At 42.4% G+C, this 21,495-nt stretch overlaps 1 protein-coding gene across 1 annotated transcript in view; it reads right to left on the bottom strand.

The window, feature by feature from the left end:
- aff2 (AF4/FMR2 family, member 2) overlaps positions 1-21,495 on the bottom strand; it is a gene marked incomplete at its 5' end in the record, with an annotated part of 172,667 nt that overhangs the window by 35,620 nt on the left and 115,552 nt on the right. Inside the window, one exon of the mRNA XM_080466367.1 lies at positions 13,082-13,119. Within this exon, the coding sequence (XP_080322493.1) occupies positions 13,082-13,119 (38 nt within the window). The remainder of the gene's footprint in view (positions 1-13,081; positions 13,120-21,495) is intronic.

Here is a 21,495-nt window from a genome sequence, read left to right as displayed (position 1 = left end):
CCTGTTTTACTCTGGCAACGTAAACATTCTGCGCAGAGGAGGAAGCGGGATGAAAGGAGACGGGCACCACGTCTGGCTCGCGTTCCTCCCGCTCTTCTCGGGGAGGAAGCCATCAGCCGTCAGAAATAATTTAATGCTGTCGCCGGTGCCAAATTAAAATGCACCGCCAGCTGGTGCAGACTGACGGAGCAGCTTTTAGCTGTGTGCGTTTCTGGGATGTTTAGCTCAAGTTTGGACACGCAAACTTCGCCCAGAGTGAGTGGATGTGGTTGGACGACTTGACGAGTCTTTAAAGACGCTTGGCCCCGTTGTCAAAAGTAGTCACACTAATGACAATTATCCGTGAAAGTCCTGCGTCCAGAGTGTGAACCGTCTCAGATTTAAGCCTCATTACCAAATAATTACCTTTGATATACTAGAATACATGATTTGTCATTCAAGCTTCAATCTTTTCTTATATGGTCAATGTTGTTGTAGGTCGGGATAAGTCTCGAGTGTGAGGTACCCATGTTCGAGTCCCGGTTGGGGCAGGAGTGGTCTTTAGTTTAGTCAATGTTTTTAGTTGAGATGCTTTGCTGTGGACGCCACCATTAAAGGAAGCTACTTTACCAAATGGTAAATGGATTTCACTAATATAGTGTTTTTCCTGTGCTTGAGCGCTTTCCACTGTCAGTCACACTCACCCATATTCACACGCCAATAAAGACTGGGTTCATCCACTGGGAGCAGTTTGGGGTTCAGTGTATTGCTCAAGACAACAGTTTGAATCTGCAGCATTAAATCAGAAAATGGATTTTTACCATTGAAGAGCGATAACACCATAATCTTAATTAATAGCACCAAGATCTAAGATCTGATACCGACACAGACACTTAGTGTAATGTATGAAGGTGAACTTATGTGGTTGTAGGACAGAGTTTAAGATATTTTCTTCAAGGTGCTCAGTTCATCCATTGCGTCAGTTTGGGGTTCAGTGTCTTGCTCGAGGATATGAACAGAAGGGGGATTGAACCTGCAACTTTTTGATTGAGAAACGACCACTCTACCAACCGAGCCACAGCCACCCAATCAAAAACTTCTGGTTTGCAATATTTAAGCTAAAGTGTCACATTTAAGGTCACCTAAAGGAAACATATGATTCTAACACAGACATTTTCAGAGATAAATATACGCAGTAACTCATAACATATATTATTAAAACAAAAAAAAAAAACTACTGTCAATTTTTTTATCTAAAATAAAAAAAAAAAAAAGGCGGCAGAGCCAGTTATTGTAGATCCTGTTTACACAAGAACGTTTGAAGTGAAATCACATCGGTTTTGAATTTTTGTTTTAGACAAGTTTCATGTTTACATGACAATGTTTTGAAAATGATCAACAATCGAGTCAGCACTCCAGGCAAAGAGTTGCCGCTGTTTGTTTTTGTAATTAAATGACAAACATGCAGCAGAGCACAACACTCTCTGAACATTAACGACGGCAGTACACAGACGTTCATATTGACAGACAACAAAGTTGGATCGTTATTACAGTGACTCTCCACTATGAAACTAAAAGGTCGCAGGAGAATCTGGACTGGGAGTCATGACAGTCTGGAGGAAATGTTGTTGTTATTGTCCATCTACACTCATGTGCAGAACAACTATTTACTGACTGTAGTGTGCAGCAGCAGCGGCGGCGGCAGCGTTTCCGCCGGCTCCACGGAGACGGGCCCTGAGTGTCTTCAGAAAGTATTGTTTTCACTTGTTTTCGCGACAACAGAGTCGGAGTATTTTCAAAAAGTTCTAACTAGAGAGCCATTTTAGAAAAGTTTGAAAATGTTTTGTGTTTTCACTTGAAAATGTTGCTGTGTAAACAGGCCTTTAGACTGAGTGTCTAGCCGTGGTGATCGAGTATACAAATTTTAAAAACGCTATAAATGGCGACAAAATGTACAAACGACCAGAAATATTCAAGCTCACTCACTTTTATGGTGGAGTCATTTCAGAAATGTCCCCACGGGTAAGTTCATTTGTTCGTTTAATTTTGTTTCGAACGTGATAAATAAAAACAAAACAGGAGTTTAGTGGAAAAGTAACTGGTAAGACATCAGCTTCAGCTAATGCTAAAGCTACCAAAAGATTCAGCGGCTCTCCAATCATGGAACTCTTTTCACTATGGATGTCGTGATCGGATCAGAGTCAATCTGAATATTGACGCGATGAGCTCAAACTATTTTTGTAATTTATGTAATGACAGTTACTGTAAAGTGCAGGTAACAACAACCTCTAGTACTGTTAGCAACACTGCAGCTACAATGCTAGCGGTGTGGAATTATTGTGCAGTGGAAAACGAGAGAAGTGCAACAGCCTTGGTAATATCTGCAATACGACGGTTTCTAGAGGCTCTGAAGAGAAAGAAGCAACACACGCCGCAACAAACTGGATAAACTCTTTTCTTTGGACAACCATCCTCCTCGAATGATCAGAATCTGTTATGAATATGCTTATAAAGCTGCTTATAGCACTTTTAAGTGGGTGTGTCACGTGCTAATTACTTTATTTTCCCACTTCATTTACTTGTGACGGTTCGGGTGAAGCTGTGAACACACCTTTGAAACACCAGAGAGCTTATGTTACGCTACTGCACTTAGAGGTTATATTTGTCTTGTGACTGATTAAAAGTTAAAACAAGTCGTCACATCATTCCGGCAAATTTCAGACGTTTGTTTTACAACAGCTTCAGCAAAACAAATCTTATGTGAATGAAGCTTTGTGAGGCAGACACATTGGGTTCCAAGGGGAAATTGAAACACTCATTGTTGTTGTTTTGAACTCCGTCGTTTTCACCAATGACAAATAAGAGTCGTCATAGCAGTGTTAGAGTAACATGTGACTTATGCTGTATAAGCATAATAGTAAAACCACTTTCTCCTCAGTCCTCGTTCTTTCTACATCCTCTGCATCAAACCTATTGTACCTATTTAGGACACGGAGCCTTCGCTTTCTATTTTTTTCGGCGTCAACGTTGCATAAGTAACACAGATAAGACTCACAGAATAGCCTTTGTCAGATCTCGGGGCTGCAGCAGAAGCTCTGGTGTCTGTGTGTTTGTGTGCGATAAAATCACGAGCACAACTGAGGGAAATGAAAGACTCGCAGCCTTGACAAAGCGATCCGCTGGTTTGATACGTCCGCCGGGCCGCCGACAATCCACGCGACAGCCCACGTACCTTAAAGGGCTGAAGCAGAGCCGCACTCCTGGTGGCGCCACAGAGCCGCCGATGCTCCGGCGGCGGCGCTGAGGTCAAGAAGGGGAGCGGCTGCGTGTGAATAATGTGCTTTTGCATCACAGCATTAAGACGGCCGTGTGCAGGTTATTTCAGACGTGTTATTCTAAAAAAAGACCAGCTTTAATATATATATATACGTCTTTGTGCAAAAGTGCATGATGATCACGTGCAATTTTTTATTTTTTTTGCAGAGATAATCAGATTTATTCCCACAGTCCAAAAACAGACTAATTGAGTTGAATTGAGGCTAATTAGTGACTATAAATTGAATGTATATGTGAATGTGGGTGTGTCTGTCTGGCTGTAATGATGACTATTGTTAGCTGGGATCGGCTCCGGCGCCACGCCACCCTCAGCTGGTTCAAATGGGATAAAAGATGGTTGGATGAACCAGTGAACAACATTAGAGCTGAATGCTTCTTTTGCAGTGAGAAACTACTGAATTAAAGTTTGAAAGTGTCAACCCAAAGAGTTTATCTTTGGAGAAAAGAAACTCAACGTTGCAGAATAGAACAAAGAAACTGTATTTCACATAAAGTATGTTATGAAGTCCCTTTAATTTGCTTTTTTTTGGGGGGGGGGGGGGCTGATTGTCTATCCTTGGAATAAGGTTTTTAGAAGTATGTACTGTTCATATATTTATAATCATGCTACATTGCTTCTATTTCTGTGTAGACACTCTCCTGTTTCTCACAGCAGCAGCTCACACTGTGTTACTGTCTGAATGTTGGGTTTTCCTCCATGGGCACTTTGAAGAATCGTCCAGGGTCCATCTGTGTTCCCCGGTGCTGTTGGGTTTGGACTCTTGTCACCATTAATTAACCAGCCGGAATCGAACATGAGGGGGACAATCGACGGACAATAGACAGTCGCAGCTTTTCGTCGTGTGACAATTGCTTCTGCCGCAAAACAGAATTGATCGGTGGCTCTAGACAAAGGAGCGGGTGGCTTTGAGCCAGGCAGGCCAACGGCTAAGATAAACTTCAGCCAGCCAGCAGAGACAAGGAGTAACCAAGTGTGAAGAGGGGGTGGGGGGGGGAGCAGGTAAATATAGGCTCTCAAAATAACCGAACTGAGAGAAAAGGTGCAGAATTACAGCCGTATTACGGGACTGTGAAAGTAAAGATGTGGAGGCCATCTGGGCTCAGTTCATCTGTCATCTTATCATCTGCCTTCAGCTCACTGGTTCTGCCCTCCACTTGGCAGAGCTTTCTGCTGCACAGCTGGCTTTACAATCTCTCCGTCTCCCTCTCAATCACATGTGAGAGCGCCGAGGAGTGTGCATGTGTGCGGTTTTATGTACCTCCCTGCGTTCACGCTGGGCGCAGAGCTTTGAAATGCACAGCACTTTGACAGCCTGTATCGACGCACTGCAGTCAGTCAGACTGTATCAAACTCATTAAGGCATTTAAGCTGCTAACACGACGCTGGTTTGTCACACGTCAGGACTCATCATCTGATGGGTAGATTCTCTGTCTGTGGCTCAGCTGGTTGAGCGTCTCTTCCCACGGTTGATGGTTCAATCCCACACGTCACCCTGCACATATACTCTGAACCCCGAGTTGGCCACATTGAAAGTTGGGAATGTGTGAGAGCGGGTTAATACGATTAATAATGTAAAGCACTTTAGGAATACATAATTGAAATCCATTAAGTTTTTCACTAAATGTATGTATATTTCAGAAATACATGCAGTATGTCTATATCTTTACCCTCACTTATATGGTTTGGATTTTAATTGTTTTATGATCTTATTACCTATAATTACAGGTTCTTTATTAGTTTACTCACCTTTGAGAGATGATTTAATTTAGTGTTTCAGGAGTGCATTTCTTTCTTAATCACTCATTGCAATTAATTTAATTAAGTAAGTGAAGAAATTTGTCACAAGCATAGCTATGCACAGTATAATATGCAATGAAATGGTTTTGTTGTTGTAAGTAAGCAAGTAAGTAAAATGTATTTAGACGCCACTTTTCACAGATAAAGACGACAAAGTGCTTTAAAACATTGACAGCAGAAATATGAAAACCGAAATAATGTCAGTAGAAATACAAAAACTATTTAGATCGATGTACTGTTCAAAAACAAAACAGAGCATCGTCTGCATAGAGAATAATCTTAGGTCCTGATTAACAACCATGGAAGGCAGGATTCCTCAATTCCAGGCCTCGAGAGCCGGTGTCCTGCACGTTTTTTAGGTTTCTCCCAGTTGCAGCACACCTGAAAGCAACAAGGGCCTCGTTACTTGGCTTTTTTACAAGCTAGACGATGACATCATCATCAGATTGAGGTGTGATGAAGCTGGGAGAGCTTAAACCTGCAGGACACCGGCCCTCGAGGCCCAGAATTAGAGAACCCTGATTTAAGGCAACCATCACCTCTGATGTGTGACTTTATGTATGTTGCTTTTGATCCTATACAACTAAAAAACATTCGTCAGATTCAACATTGAAGGATCAAAAAGCTATGAAGGCTTCGCCGCCACAAGCCAGCAACTTCTTTGATACCTCCTTCTTAAAACCCAAAACGTCAGATTTGTGTGATTTGCCAAATGCTACAGTGAAGCCAACCACAAACACAACAGCAGGAACCTTGACAGTGACAGCATTTGTTGGTTTTACAGGCCGGCTCTTTATTCTAAAAAGCCTCCTAGTAGTTTTTACTTTTGACATTTTGAACTTGCACATATTCACTCCAAACAAAAGGATCCCGGACCACAGGTGGAGAACCTGTCCACTGGAGGGCTATTTTGGTGCAGGAGAACTGTAATCATACAAAACCTCTGATAGCTGGACTGAATCCTGAAGTTTGCAGAGCGCTGCTGAAACCTTGTGAGCTGACATGGAGCATGTGTGACTCTGTTCATAAGAACACGAGCACCAACAGGGAGCTGAGCTTGTTTATGGCCACTTCAGATGCCCTGCAATAAAATGTTCCATGAGTATATGATCCAGGGTTACTGGGTCATTGGTCAAGTTGAATGTGCGGTAATAAAGCTGCAGCACACGGAATCATACGTCACGTTTGTTATGGACGGTTCCTGTGTGTCATTAATTAATTATGAATCCCGAATCTGAACTTTTCCATTTTCCCACAAGCACAGGTGCTGATGGGTTCAGGCATTCAGCAGCACTTGCGGTGGTGTGTGTTTGTGTGTGTGGTGTGTTAGCCCGGGGCGGCACTGTGGGGAAGGCTATAATAGGTTTATATGTTGTGTAAAGCTCCTTGGAAGTAGGAGGAATGACGGCGTTTCAAAAGGTGTTTCACATTTGAACTCGTGTCACAATACAAGCATCTCAGTGGCGGGGAGCAGCCACAAAGTTTAACCCGCCTGTTTGTAACCATCAAATCCCCAAAAGCAAAGTCTCCCGAGAGTCATTAACGCCAGAAATCACGACTGCAGAAAGATGACAACAGCTAGAGCCTCAAAAACTAGTGTGGAACGTATAAAAGTGCAATAAACATTCATACAATGGGAAGCAATGGTGTAGAAAAGGACAACGTAGAAAATACAAGCGACATTAAATAGTTGTTAAAGGATACTTGTGTTCAGTAGTCATGGAAACATGATTCTACCTTGTTGTTGTGTTCAGTCGTCATGGAAACATGCTGCTCTTCATAAGGGATGAGTGTTTCTGCTTCAGTTATGAATTTGAGCTGGGTTTAGACCGTCGTGAGACAGGTTAGTTTTACCCTACTGATGATGTGCTGTTGCAATAGTAATCCTGCAGAGACTACAGCTGAGACTTTTTTAGCAACTCGGCTCAGGAGCTGAAAGGACGACGTCTTCCAGCTTCTAGTTCTGATGTTACTTAGTTGTGCTCCTTCCCAGTTTGACCTGCAGTGTGAAGCTCACATGTTTACCATATTTCTATCAATATACATTATTTTATTGAAATCTTTGACGTACAAGACATCTATTGTGGAATACGCGAGTCACCTCAGCATCCACAGCAGTGCTGCATGTAATGCACGTATAGTTATTTGTGGTGGTATTTTTTTTACCAGCGACGAACTCCCCAAGAGCCGATTCGTACATGAAGGATCCAGAAAGCAGCTGAAAATGCTCAGTTGGGCCACATCAGTAACGATCCGCTACAAGGATACAACACTTCTGAAGCTCGTCACATCTTGTGTTTGGTCCGTCCAGATCTGTTTGATCTGCGCTGCGATCACACTTCAATCAAATCTCAACCGCAACCCAGTTTGTTTGGTTGTTTGGAGCCCTCCAGAGATCAGATGGCAGCATTCACACGTCCACAAATAGGCAACATGAAGGCAGCAGGTTTTGTTTGCATCGGATCTGAACGGGCAACAGTGGAAACACACTCCCCAGACCAAACTGGAGCGAGCTGTCGTAGTGAATAGCATTCGTTTAGTTTGTTGTCGTTGCTGATTCGTCAGTATTTTAACTAACTCAAGAGTTGTACCGCTCTACTCATACATGCACAACAAGAACATGGATGACCTATAGAATTATTTTATTTTTATTTTTACATGTTGACGTTCATTAAAAAGGCCTTTACTTCCAACTGCAGTTAGGCAACGTTAAATGTCCAGAATGTAAAAAGTAGAAAGTAATCTATTAAAGAAAACACACAATATATTTTGATGGCAATATCAACATGTGTAATATACATATCGCAAAATACTCAACATCTTAAAGGTGAAAAGTTGACAAAAAATAGTCAAACTACAAAGAGATTAACATCATCTACATAAGTGTTATTGCTATACTCAACTTAATCTCACATATTTAACTGATGTGATGCTGCACCGGTCAAAATATATTTAAAAAGTTTTAATAGTAACAAGATAATCAATGAATCATATGTAATTCATATTGAACTTTCATCAATACACTTGATCAAATACAATCTAATCTTATAAACAGAAATCGGACAGACTTTATTTTTTTATGGGACGACAGAGTGCGCTGGGCATTCTCTCTCTCTCTCTCTCTCTCTCTCTCTCTCTCTCTCTCTCTCTCTCTCTCTCTCTCTCTCTCTCTCTCTCTCTCTCTCTCTCTCTCTCTCTCTCTCTCTCTCTCTCTCTCTCTCTCTCTCTCTCTCTCTCTCTCTCTCTCTCTCTCTCTCTCTCTCTCTCTCTCTCTCTCTCTCTCTCTCTCAGTCTGATTCTGCCTGGTTGTTATTCTCTTCATGTGCATCTCGTCTTGGTGCGTAAATCAGCATGAGTCATAAAACCTCCTGAACAGCAGCGGCGATGGAAGGCCTGGTTTCTCCTCGCTGACTAACATCAAAATTTACTCCTGATTAACACTCGACTTCCTGGCGAGGCTAGAGAAACCTCCCGCGGAGCTCGCTGTTGGTGCACACAACCATGCAGCCTGCTTTCATTACCCATCATGAGTGCAGGCGCGTCCACCCTGGCGGAGTTATCCTGTATCGGCCTATTGATTTTCCTCCGTGTCTGGATCGTTTTCAGTCGCTGCTCATCTCGGTTATGAATGTGCCGGACGTGTAAATCAAACAGCAAACATCCAGTCAACCTTACTCGGAATGTACCCGCCGAGATGACCAAGTCTAAATCCATTAGCGGCAAATATTTGGAATTAGTCATGTTGAGACACACAGACATGGGATTTAATAAAGACAACAAGAAGCACGCAGACAGTGAAGATTACAGAGCGGGAACATGAAAATGATTCCCTCCAATATACAATGTGGTAGGATGATAGGCTGTGTGTGTGTGTGTGTGTGTGTGTGTGTGTGTGTGTGTGTGTGTGTGTGTGTGTGTGTGTGTGTGTGTGTGTGTGTGTGTGTGTGTGTGGCAGCAGAATAACGATTGGTATGTGGGTGAGGCTGTCAGAGCAAGAACTTAAAAAAAAAGTGTGTCTGTATGGTTGGTGTGAGAAGTGTGGGTGAGACAGTGTGTGTGTGTGTGTGTGTGTGTGTGTGTGTGTGTGTGTGTGTGTGTGTGTGTGTGTGTGTGTGTTGCTTTCCATGGGGGATATAGCCAGTGGATCGCTCCCAGCATCTCTAGTCCCAGTGTCTCTGCAGATATGTGTGTGCGCGTGTGTGTGTGTGGTGTTCAGTAGATTGGGCTGCAGAGTGAATGGGCTCATTAGCGGTAGCAGAGTAACACATGGCCTGGGGCACACACAGACACACTTTTTGTCTCTCACACTATCGCTGTCTGTCTCACACACACACACACACACACACACACACACACACACACACACACACACACACACACACACACACACACACACACACACACACACACACACACACACACACACACACACACACACACACACACACACACACACACACACACACACAGACGAATCACACTCCAGACTTGCATACTAATGTCCTTGGATTGTGAACACAACGGCTCTCATTTATAAAAGATTCTTCGCTCCTCGTGCACCAGTCTGGGCTTTACAACACATTCCAAGCAGAAAAAGATGAACTTATGAAAAATTGATCTCGGTGCCAAACTCAGATGTTTACACAAATTCTGTCCAATGTTCTGGGATGTTACAAACCCAACTAACATTTTTTTTTTCCTTCCTGGTGATTAAGTAGGTGACATGTTCCCCCAAGATGTTAACGCCTAACAAGCAGACAATAACGTGTTGCCCACACAGCACTGAATGATAAATGGGAAAAGGCTTGAAATAATGAAAATGGGCTGTACCACCTCCAGAAAAGTTATTATTGATGTCAGTGTTTTATCCACATTATCTGCAGCCTATTAGATTTACCCTTTGTGCAAATTACAAATTAGGCGAAGCAGGAGGCTCTCATTCTTTAACCCATACCAAGATTGAATTAGCAGATGAGAGAAAGATAATGTGCAATCATTTTATAGACGGATCATCTGAACAGTGACGACTGAAACACTGGAAGACATTTGTTAGATTACCTCTCAGCCAGTAATTCGGCTGTTTGTGCAATAGAAATGATCTGATTATCGTTTGTCGCTGCTTCTCGAGTAACACCGTCAGTCGTTTCTCCCTCCCAAGCAACTGAGGCTTCATCGTTTTCAGCATGTCTGCCGTTTCCATATAAAAACACAATTTTTTTTCCCACAACATTGCTGTGTAAACGCGAAACTTATCTGAAACGGAAAAGCAAAAATGAAGCCTTTTCACTTGAAAAGTTGTGTAAATAGTGTCTAATGCTGCCGATCCCTGAAGTACTCCACCTGCTGGCAACAGGTTTTCGGTTGATCTTTCAGTCGCATTTGAAATAAATCTGGACTGAGTCTGAGAAAAGACCCGAGTTGACATGGATTCAATATTAAAAGATGGAAGTGAAACATCCATCCAACCTTGCCTCTTTATTTCTTCAGTTTCTTGCTGCATTATTTCTTCACTCAAATGAAAGTAAAGCAGAGTTCATCATCTCCAGGGATCCTAAACGTCTCTGTTCAAACCAACTGTCAAACATCGTCTGGTGGTTCTTGGTTGTTTTAAATTTGACTCACTGGATGGATGGATGGATGGATGGATGGATGGATGGATGGATGGATGGATGGATGGATGGATGGATGGATGGATGGATGGATGGATGGATGGATGGATGGATGGATGGATGGATGGATGGATGGATGGATGGATGATCACCTTCAGGTTGAAACAGTTGATAAATTATTGATTTCTTCACTATCTTTGCTCCTGTCACAAACTCTATGGCCACTAGATGGCACTGTCAGAGTGAAACTACAAAGGCCAGACTGTGTAAACCAACCAGTGCTGTGAATGGACCTTGGAAAATAAAATCATTTCTCTGATTAGTTTTTTGGGGATTCTGAATAAATAAAATTGGGATTTAAAAATATTACATTACAGACTTCTACCTCTTAATCTGATTTAGCCTAAACATGATCTCTACAAAAGTTCTTTCCTTTCTGCTTCTTCTTTCATGTCATAAAGTTTGAGTTGCTCTCAAGAGCTCGAGGCTGCAAAGATTGTAGAACTCACTGACAGCCTTTTGTAAGCCCCTCACAATGAACCAACTTTACAAAAAGAATTGAAAAGTCTTCAGTCGGGTTTTTATATTTTACATACTGTATTGTAGGAAGAGAAAAATCAATGTCTGTTCAGCCTTGCGTTAAACATTTCAAGTAGCTAACCCCAATGTCATTGTCAAATCCAGTGCCTTCAGGATATAAATGTTAACATATTTCATATTTTACCACATTTCTGAATAACTTCCTTGTTTTTCAGGGAAACTTAGACCAGATCGGCTCAATGTAGCTTCCTAATCCAATCACATGTTAGTTAATGACTCCAAACTGGTCATATGAGTGACCGCGTGAGTGGGTTATGTAAAGGACTAAAGACATTGGTGCACCTGCAGAGATCAAACACTATTTAGATGAAGCAAAATAGATGGACGGATGAATTGGTGGACGTATTCATGAGCTGTAAAAATCACTTCTTTTTATCCTTGAAAGCCAGAAAAAACACAACGAGTCACATTCAAGGTCACACATACACACAATTGAGATAAAGAATACACTAAAGTACGGATGGATGGATGGATGGATGGATGGATGGATGGATGGATGGATGGATGGATGGAGGGAGGGTATATGATTGCTAGACGCATTAGTGGATGCATGGATGATGGATTAACAGAAGGATTGGAAGATTAATAGATGCAAACATGGATGATCAGTGAACAGATGGATGCATCAAGTGTGTTTATAGATATATTACTGGATTAACATATATAGATAATTAGCTAGGAGTGGATTAGAAGACGATGGATGATAAATTTACTAATTGATGGATGGATGGATGGACGGACGGATAGATGGATGATGTATCAATGAAAATATGGATGAAAGATGGAAAGAATAATAGATAAATGATAGATTTTTAGACTAATAGATGGATATTCTATCATGTTATATGAATATGAATTCACTTAACATTAGAATTGTAAAATCATATCTCCAGGTGGGAAAACTAGAAATGTCACATATCTAAGATGTAGTAAGAAAATAGTGAGCGGTACTCTTAAGCGAAGTGGAATTCGTCATATAATAACTGCACACCTGCATATTGTAACGAACAACACCGCACAAAAACATTTCAAAATACCTAGAAGCCAGATTAAAAAGGAAGCGGCGGCACACTTACATAAACCACACGATGCCAACATGTGAGATCAGAGCTGCAGCTATTAAAAAGGAGCCTGGGGAAGTCTTACACGCTGTCCTTCGCACATCCTGTATGCATGTATGTACAGTACACGGGGGCCGAGTGTGTGTGTGTGTGTGTGTGTGTGTGTGTGGGTGGGCGCTCCGCAACAGTTCCAGCAGTGACCTGTGATAACCCCCCAAAAAACTACAAACTTTAAACTCGTAATCGATGCTCACCGAAACACCGGCGCCTCCATATATTGGGCAAAACGACACATCTGTGCACCCTGTGACGTCTCTGACCTTAACGCCGCTTTCAAAAGCAGCCGGGAAAAGAAAAGAGCAACGTGTCCTCCAGCACTGACCACAGTTACCCCTCAGTGGCGTGTTGACGGGAACCGAACCATTTATTTATAGCTTGTTGTCTGGTGGACGCAGAAAAGACGCACACCGCTTTGACTCCTGCGGGCTGGAAAGGACGAAGCCGGGGCCGCTCTGTCCACCATCCTCCACTCCACTGCTCCCTGACAAAACTCCCAGCAGCCACAAACACCACCCAACCACTGTATGCAAAACCCGGCCATGCCTTTCTTCCTTTCCTCTCCCCTCTGCGGCAGAATAGATATGCAGCGGAGATAAATAAATCACAATGTTCCAGCAGAGACCGGCGATTTGTCTTACCTCAGGGCTGTGCCTCTGGCTTTGGTCTTGTCAGACACCTGTCAATACACACACACACACACACACACACACACACACACACACACACACACACACACACACACACACACACACACACACACACACACACACACACACACACACACACACACACACACACACATACACACACACACACACACACACACACACACACACAAAACAATGAGTTCATGTTCACATATGCAGTGTAAAATTTATAGAGACAGAATGAAAAATATAGATGGATGTACTCCAGATTGTCTATAAATACTGTATTTGATTTGTAGCCACCTGCAGGATCCCCACCCAGAAGGTGAACGCTGGCGCTTGAACAGTTTAAAACCCAAAATGCATTTTAGAAAATAATATGAGTGATATCAGGTGCAAACTGCAGCCTTCAAATGAGGGTTTTTTTTTGTTGCTGCATGGTTTAGTCCCTGTTTACATGAGAAAGACGTGTTGGGAACTACTGGATGGAGCAATGAAATGTGACGCTACGGAGGTGAAAATGTAGGTGGAAGAAGTTATGAAGCGGACCGGATTGTCGCTGCAAATAGATCCAACAAAATAACAAAGAAATGTCCAGACGATCCGTCACTAAGTCAAAGCTTTGTGGAAAAAAAGAACAGATTCAGGCCCTGTTTACACCACAATGTTTTCAAGTGAAAACGAGAAACTTCCGTGGTGTTTTGGGAGTCGGTCGCCACGGCAACAGCGCTTGAAGCCACTGAAAATGCAGCTTTTGTGAAACGGCTCCCAAGGTGGAACTTCTCGAAAACAGTGTCCGCGTGGAAACGTGGGAGAACGCAACTTTTATGAAACGCTGCTACTAGGTTGGGGAGATGGACAGTAACGACAATGTTTGTTTGCTGCATGCGGATGTGGTTTCATTACAAAAACAAACAACACCCACTAGTGGCTCAACATGAAAACTGCATTCATTTTCAGCATTTCTGTGTAAATTGACATCGTTTTCAAAACGTTGCTGTACAAATGCAAACATTTTCATGAGTATTTCTAAGCAACAATTAATCGATTTCTTGTTTTTTAATGAAAACCCAGTATGTTTTACTTTCCTGATATTTTGACCATGGCACCGTGGCAATAAAAAGATTTGTTGGATTGAGATCTCTGCTCCTCGAACACAATTTAATCATTTAAAGTGTCGGCTACAACTTTTATAAGTCCTATTTCATAGCAGTTTGGCAGAAACGGTGAAGTCACATGTAACCATCTCAAACCGTCCATTATGGAGTCAAACAGTTCCAACAGTATGACATCATTCTGTTGTTGTTTGTGCAACAAATCATATTAAATGTGAATTACTGGACATGTCTGACAATACTGTGAAACATCTCAATAAATCAAAACATAATGGAAAAGTTGATTGATTCTCATACTTCATCAAAAGGATGATTGGATATTGACGTGTAGGTGTGTGTATCTATACTCTTTCTAAATGTGTATGGATGTAAAACTGTAAAATATATTAAAATAGTAGATGATATTCTTCGTTACTCTCTATGTACATTCTATTTTACATTTCTCGGGAAGAAGGATGATTATAGCATGTGATTCTTGAATATTGGTAAAAGGGCTACGATTCAATAACCTTTCCTTCTTCCAGCCTCCTTTTCAGACATGTTGAACTAGATTAGTGTGTAAAATATGTATTTCTATGAGTATGTACACAAATATGTGTGTCTACATAGGTGTGTGTCCAATAGGTGTATATTGATTTATTTTGTGTAAAAGTATATTCATACACAATAGATTTAGTGTAAACACAGTTTTCTTTCTTGTATGAGTCTGTATTTTGTGCATGTTTTAACATCTGGAATGATTTAAAAAAAAAAAATTTTAAACTTCAACATATTTCAATTTTTTGACCACAAACTAATTTTTTTTTTTTTTTTTTACAAATTTTAAATCATAATTTCTCAAATCAAAAATAGTTTCTTAAAACATCATTTAAGATTTAACATGTTTTTATCTTCCTTTGTACAAACAAAGCCATACATCTTTCAGTTTATATATTATTAGTGTAAAAATAAAAAAGATTCACTCTTTTTTTGGGGGGGGGGTTATAATAAAATTAGATTTTATTCTATTCTGTAGATGCATCATTACATTTAAAAGTATCAAAATCTTCTCATCCGTCCGCACAATCACTTCACCACATATTTGATGATTTCCACTGACGTGAGAACAGAAGTAATGTGATGAAATGAGGACATTTGTGAAGATCGTTGCTTGTTTGATGAAGATTAAACACAGAATGTTAAAAATCAGGTCTCAGACGGAAGCCGAGTCGACTCTTTATTGAACCTGTTTGAAAAGCTTCATCGCAGGAGAAAAACGACACTCTCCGCCGCGATCAGACTGTAAATAAAAGCAAAGAAAAGGCTGCAACCTTCAGCTTTCATCCTGTCTGAGCTCCCGGGATGAACCAAAGCTGCGTAAACGATGATATTTGACAGCGTGTTAAGTGTTAATTTGATATTTTGCTGAGCTGCAGTCATCAATGAAAGGAATTAAAGGCCTATTTTTTTTTTCCTTGTACTGGTGGCTCTATTGAGGGACGGAGATAAAAGGGACTTTAATAATCCTAATAATGGAGCAACAGATTTCTATATTTCTGCAGCTTTTTAGGAACAAGGTTGTGCGAGCGCTTCAGAAGTAATCGATAAACCTTGAAGCCACACTGGAGCTTTTTCCTCTGCAGCCTCTTAAACCTTCACCTCTCTTCCCTCCATTAGCCGGCAGGATGACAAGAAAACCTCTCCATCGCCTCTTGTTTCCTCGCTGCCCTCCCGCGCCTCCACCCCCCCCCCCCCCGATTAGAGCTCTGTGGCTGAAGCGTCTCCTCCCAGTCTATTACAAAACAATTCCTCCAAATATCGCCAATTAATTTCTCTTCAAGCATTAAAACCTGACAATTAAAATGAATTAGCCAAACAAAACCCCGGACCTTCCCTCCTTTCCTCCCTTTGGCCTCTGGCTCCTTGTTTTGTTTCTGGCTCTCCTCTTCCAGGAATCAGGTGATTAACTGGACCAGTGAAGTTCCTGACAGATCGATGCGGCGCTGCAGGCTACAACAACAAACCTCCTCAGATCTTTGGCTTTAGGAGACTTTGGTGGGGGCTCACCCAGCGGATCTGTGTGTGAATAAATTGAGCGAGCTGGTGGCTTTACTCGGATTCAAATGAAGAACAACCCAACAGGCGTTTTTTTTTTTTGTTTTATTCACACGATCTCCTCGGTTTTCCCGACGAGATTCAGACCTTTTAAAGCTCCGAGAGACGACTTTATTCCCCAAATCTCCATATCCTCTCGTCTGCCGCGTCTCGTGTGGGTGCGAGACATCACAACGTATCACGGCGTGCCGCGTGATACACTTTTAACAAGGCTTTAAGACGCCCCCACACCTCCTCAAACACCAGCCCCGAACAATGAATCCTCGGCTTGTCTTGACGCTGTCGCTTCACTTCGCGGTTTTTTTTTTCTCTTTCTTTCTTTCTTTTTTTAAACACCTGAACAAGCGAGTTCAAAATGCTGAATTTCTGACGCAACTGTTGCACCGAGGTTACGACGCCAAACATACAGCAGCCGCTGGATTCCCACTTGTGCAAAACAAAGAGATTCTTTAGCCCGAATCTGAGCCGCCGTCTATCGGCTGCCAGCCGGATTCGACACGGTTCGTCCGCTGAAGACTTCATATTCCCTCTAAACCTTCTGACTTCACAAATAAGATTTACATTTCGGCAGACTGAACCTGCAAAATATAACACGCCGAACCCTCCGACAGTCTTCGGAATGCTGCCGCAATCTTCTTTTGTTGTCATGGAGAATATATCTCACGTGTGCGATCACAAGATCACCACGTGCACTAGACTGAACTTTGCACCGTGCATTCGTGCTTTGACAGAAGAAAAGTTTAAATTCACAATGTGCAATAAATTAATTAAATAAAAAAATAATAAGGGAAACACAGCAAGAGATTATTTGTTAGGAAACGTCCTGAGGTCTTGAACTCTCGCTGTCACTTTCACTACTGCTTAGTAAATCTGCTTACATCCTCACATTTGTCCTTCTTTAATTCCAAAATAATCATGTAAAATAATATGTTCGGGAAAAAAATGTATATGGGCAGTGAGATGGAAACACACCAAAAGGGGGACGGAAACAAACCAAACTGGATAAACGATATTAACATGTATTTGGTTATGTCATGAGCCACCAAAAATCTAAATTCTATTTATAATAAAAAAAGTGGCTTTCATTTCCCTAAAGAAATCAGTCATATAAACTTGTAATGTCTATAAGTGATTACATTTATTTAAAAGTGTATTTTGTGTGTATTATGCATTTGAATATGGGTCTTTAGTTTTTACTGACGACAGGTTTTATTGATCCTTTAAGTTTTTTTAATAAAAAAACTGTTTTGATTGTAACCGACAATCGGTTGCCAACCAACCAACCATTACTTTATTTAGTTTTTTATCTTATTGCTCCCCCCCCCCCCCCCCCAACATGATATTATTGACATGAATGAATTTCTATTTCAACAACTGGTAAATGAAATATTATGGAATATGTGTGCCATGTGTACAAAGCTCAGAATTATTAGGTTCTTCAGGTGCAGGAAAGACCAGCCTGCATCCGACAACATCAATAACCGTTTCCCCCCCCCCCCCCCCCCCCCCCCCCCCCACGCCTGCCTCGGAGCCCGTACAGTCACTTTAACCCTTTGCGTTTGCCGGGTGGCCTCCTGAACCCTCCGATCGATGCGGCTCTCCACTTCACAGGCTCTTATTTGTGGTTTGTGTCGCGTGTCTGCTTTGCTCTGACCCTTTGTTACGTGTTATCTCTGCCTGGACGTTTATCAGTGGCCCCGCCGCTTTCGCTTCCTTTCTCTCGCCGCTCATCCGTGGTAAGCCGCCGGCGACCTCCCGGCCGCACTCCGGCTGTGTCGGTAACACGGAGGCCACGGCACGGGACACAGTCCCGGCTCTGACACGCTGCTCCCACCATTACCCCGGCAGCCAGACAAACGTGGCGGTGCGTCCGCGGTGTCGGAGCAGCCGCCGAGTGAAACTGCTGATTATGCAAATAATGAGGCAGAGCTGGCTGGAAGAACGTGCTGGATTATTCCTGAATCTTGAGGTTTCGGTCATTAAAGTGGCGCTCGGTGCAGTGGGTGACCTTCCTGTTGTCCTTCTCAACAAACATCCTCTTATCGCCTGTATTCATTTAGGAAACCTTTGCGCCACTGCAGACTCACACCGACCCAAACACTGGCTGGAGGTCGCTCCGTAACTACAGGCTTCAGACGTCTAGTTAAAACCTGGTGAAAGGTCACAACCAGTTAGGGCTGCACAATAATAATCTCAAAGGGATCCTTACCGCAGGAATAAGATGAGAGGGGTTCATTTAGGGACAAGAGAAAGAGCACTGTTATTTGGAAAAACAAACTCTAAAACATGAAGACGTTAACATCATCTGCATAAGTGTTTCTAACTCATCACAGTTCATATGGGTAATGCAAGGAAACTTCCATCGTCTATATTATCTCCTGGTATTGAGGTTCCATTGTTTTCTTTTCTTTTTTATAGTTTGTGATCTTATTTTCTTTTCTACCCTTTTCCTTTCTTTTCTACCTTCTGTCCTTTTTTTATTTTTCCCTTTTCCTAAACCACTGGAATTGGGGGGAAAAAAGCTAAATGCCTAAAGAAGTATAAATAGTAAAGAGATGCAATAGCAAACATAAAGAGCTTCAATAGATTAAACGGAGAAATCCACTAAAAAACATTTAAACTATCTCTACTGTTATGATTCGTAGCAATAAAACATCTTTATAATCTTAAACATGCTTGGTGGTTCTGGGAATATTTCAAAATGGCAAAATGGTTTATTTTGGTCACAACGGTTGCAGCTGCAGCCTGCATGCTCGTGCGTGTTGCGTTTGCATGTTCTCCCTGTGTTAGCCCCGGAATGAATCAAGTCCAAGGTGGAGCTGATCCTTACTACACAGACACGCAAGAGAAATCAACAACTAAACTAAATAACTAAAAACACCAAATAATGCGGCTCAGATCTGAGAGTCGGACAAATATTTACAGGTTGCAGGTTTTGGGACGCGTCGCTGTAATAAGGTGGTCCATAGATTAAAAGCTGCGTTTTGTTGATCCGATCCACTTCCCGGATGCCGGTGCCGGCGGTGCTGGCTCAGCACCACGATACACAAGCACAGCCAGAACAGCATTGTTAATGTTGCTGGTGCCACCTATGCTTTCCCGAGAAACGACCCCACACCCTGCGCCCGGTCCAAGTCAGAACAAACTTTGCGTTGACCAGATGGACTTTTACAAGTCGGCGGCTGTGATTCGGCGCGGTCGGGTGCACGCCGCACTGAACCGCCTCCGCCAGCCAGCGGACCCCGGAGGCGGTTCTGTTTCTTTCAGAGCGGTTTCAGATCTGACGGCGACCTCCAGGTGAGGGGAAGCGCGAGCGAGGAAAGACAGAACTTCTGAGGCCGAGGCGATCCGTCATGGCGGAGCGGGAAGACAGAAATACGGCGGGATCGAGACAAAGGACGGTCCTGCAGCGGTAATTGGGTTGCAGGTTTTTTTTTTTTTTTCTTGTCAGTTTCTAAAGTCATTAGAAGCAGCACTCTCTTTTCCCACTGCATCACTCACTTCCTCTCGTCTTTCCCCTTCCTCTGCCCCTTCTCTCAATTCCCTCCTCGCCTCCGTCTCTTTTCCTCTGTGCCAAAAACATATTCATCATACTCCTCTGCTGCCCTCACAGCGCTGTGGCACAGCATACTAATGACACCGTGTGTGTGTGTGTGTGTGTGTGTGTGTGTGTGTGTGTGTGTGTGTGTGTGTGTGTGTGTGTGTGTGTGTTAGAGAAAGAGAGAATGTCAGCATGTGTTTATATTTACGTGTTTGCTGGTGTAAATGCTTGTGTGTATAAGTCTGCATGGATACACTACGTGTGTGTGTGCATGTGTGTGCTGTACTTCACTTCAGGCTATAAAAGCTTGATAATACACCATGCACTCATTTGCTATAAGCCTGTTAACAGCATGCAGAGAAAAATGCAGCTGAATTCATGGGAGCCTCTCTCTTGCTCTCTGTGTCTCTGTCTCCTTATCGTTGCCTTCTGTCTGTGCTGGTATCGCTCTGCCGGGTCTGACTTTCTTTCTTTCTTTCTTTTTTTTTCTGTGTCGATCCCCTCTGTGTTTTTTCGAGTCACTCTTGGCGTCTCTCGTGCTCAGATCGACGACAGGGTGAAAATAAAAACGCACACCGAGAAATTGTGTGAGAGAGATTTATGGGGAAGAGACGAGCTCTTTGGGAGATGCACTTACTCCAACGTAAAATACTTTTCTATCACACCCTAAAGTGCAGACACTTTATCTCTCTAAAAATAACACATTATTGTTGTTACTATTTGTAATTATTAATTTCTGGCTAGATTTTTGTTATTTCTTAGCTTTCATCAGCGTTAACTCACTGGTATCACCTAGACTCTGACTAGCCACCAGGGGGCGATAGCAACATTTAAGGGTTTTCTATACATGAGCTGCCCATATGGTCACTATGTGTGGTGGTGTGTGGGAAACACTGTCGAAAGGCGTTTCATACATGTAAAATGAAAATAGTTCTGCGAAGTTTAGAGTCTGAAATTCTACTTTGTTGTGTGGTGGGAAGAAACACCACACGGATCCACTGAGGAGAGTTCGTTATTTTTAAAGGTGGCATATTATACTATTTTTCAACAAGGTTTTTCACATGGTTGTTAGAGGTCCAACGACATTGTATTTAGAGAGAATTTGCTCAAATCCAGCCTTGGCCCTGAATTTCAGCCAGTCTAAAAGTCCCTCTAGTGAGCTCTACTGAGAACAGGCCGTTTCTGTGTCTGTCCCTTTAAACGCTCATGAGCTGTGGCAACAACTGACTAACTGTCAGTGTGCACGATGAAAACACGAGATGACTCGCAGCCTACGGTGTAGGTGAGTCAACGTGACTGCGCAACAATAAAACATCCTAAAAAGAAACATGAAATTTGTGTGTTTGGAGAGAAATCCCAAAGAAAGTCTTCTGCTGCCACGACTTCACAAAGACGTCTTCTTTGTTTACATCCCACATCCTTTTTTTTTTTGACGCGTTTTGCCATATTATGCCGCAAATAATCTATTTGGGTTTAGCGCCAGTGTCAGTACGTCCTTTCATACTGCATTCCTATTGGTTATTTAGTTGTTTAGTCACCATCACCCCAGATTTCTGACACTGAATTGTATCGCAGTGTGCCGCTGCCTTAAGGAAGGACGACACCGCTGTGATACAGCAGGAGACAAAGCAACAGAGAGAAAATACAGAGCGCTA

The sequence above is a fragment of the Lipophrys pholis genome (assembly GCF_963383615.2).
Source record: "Lipophrys pholis genome assembly, chromosome: 6".
Lineage (NCBI taxonomy): Eukaryota > Metazoa > Chordata > Actinopteri > Blenniiformes > Blenniidae > Lipophrys > Lipophrys pholis.
The sequence above is the reverse complement of the archived record's forward strand: the minus strand, read 5'-3'. Positions and strand labels throughout refer to the sequence as shown.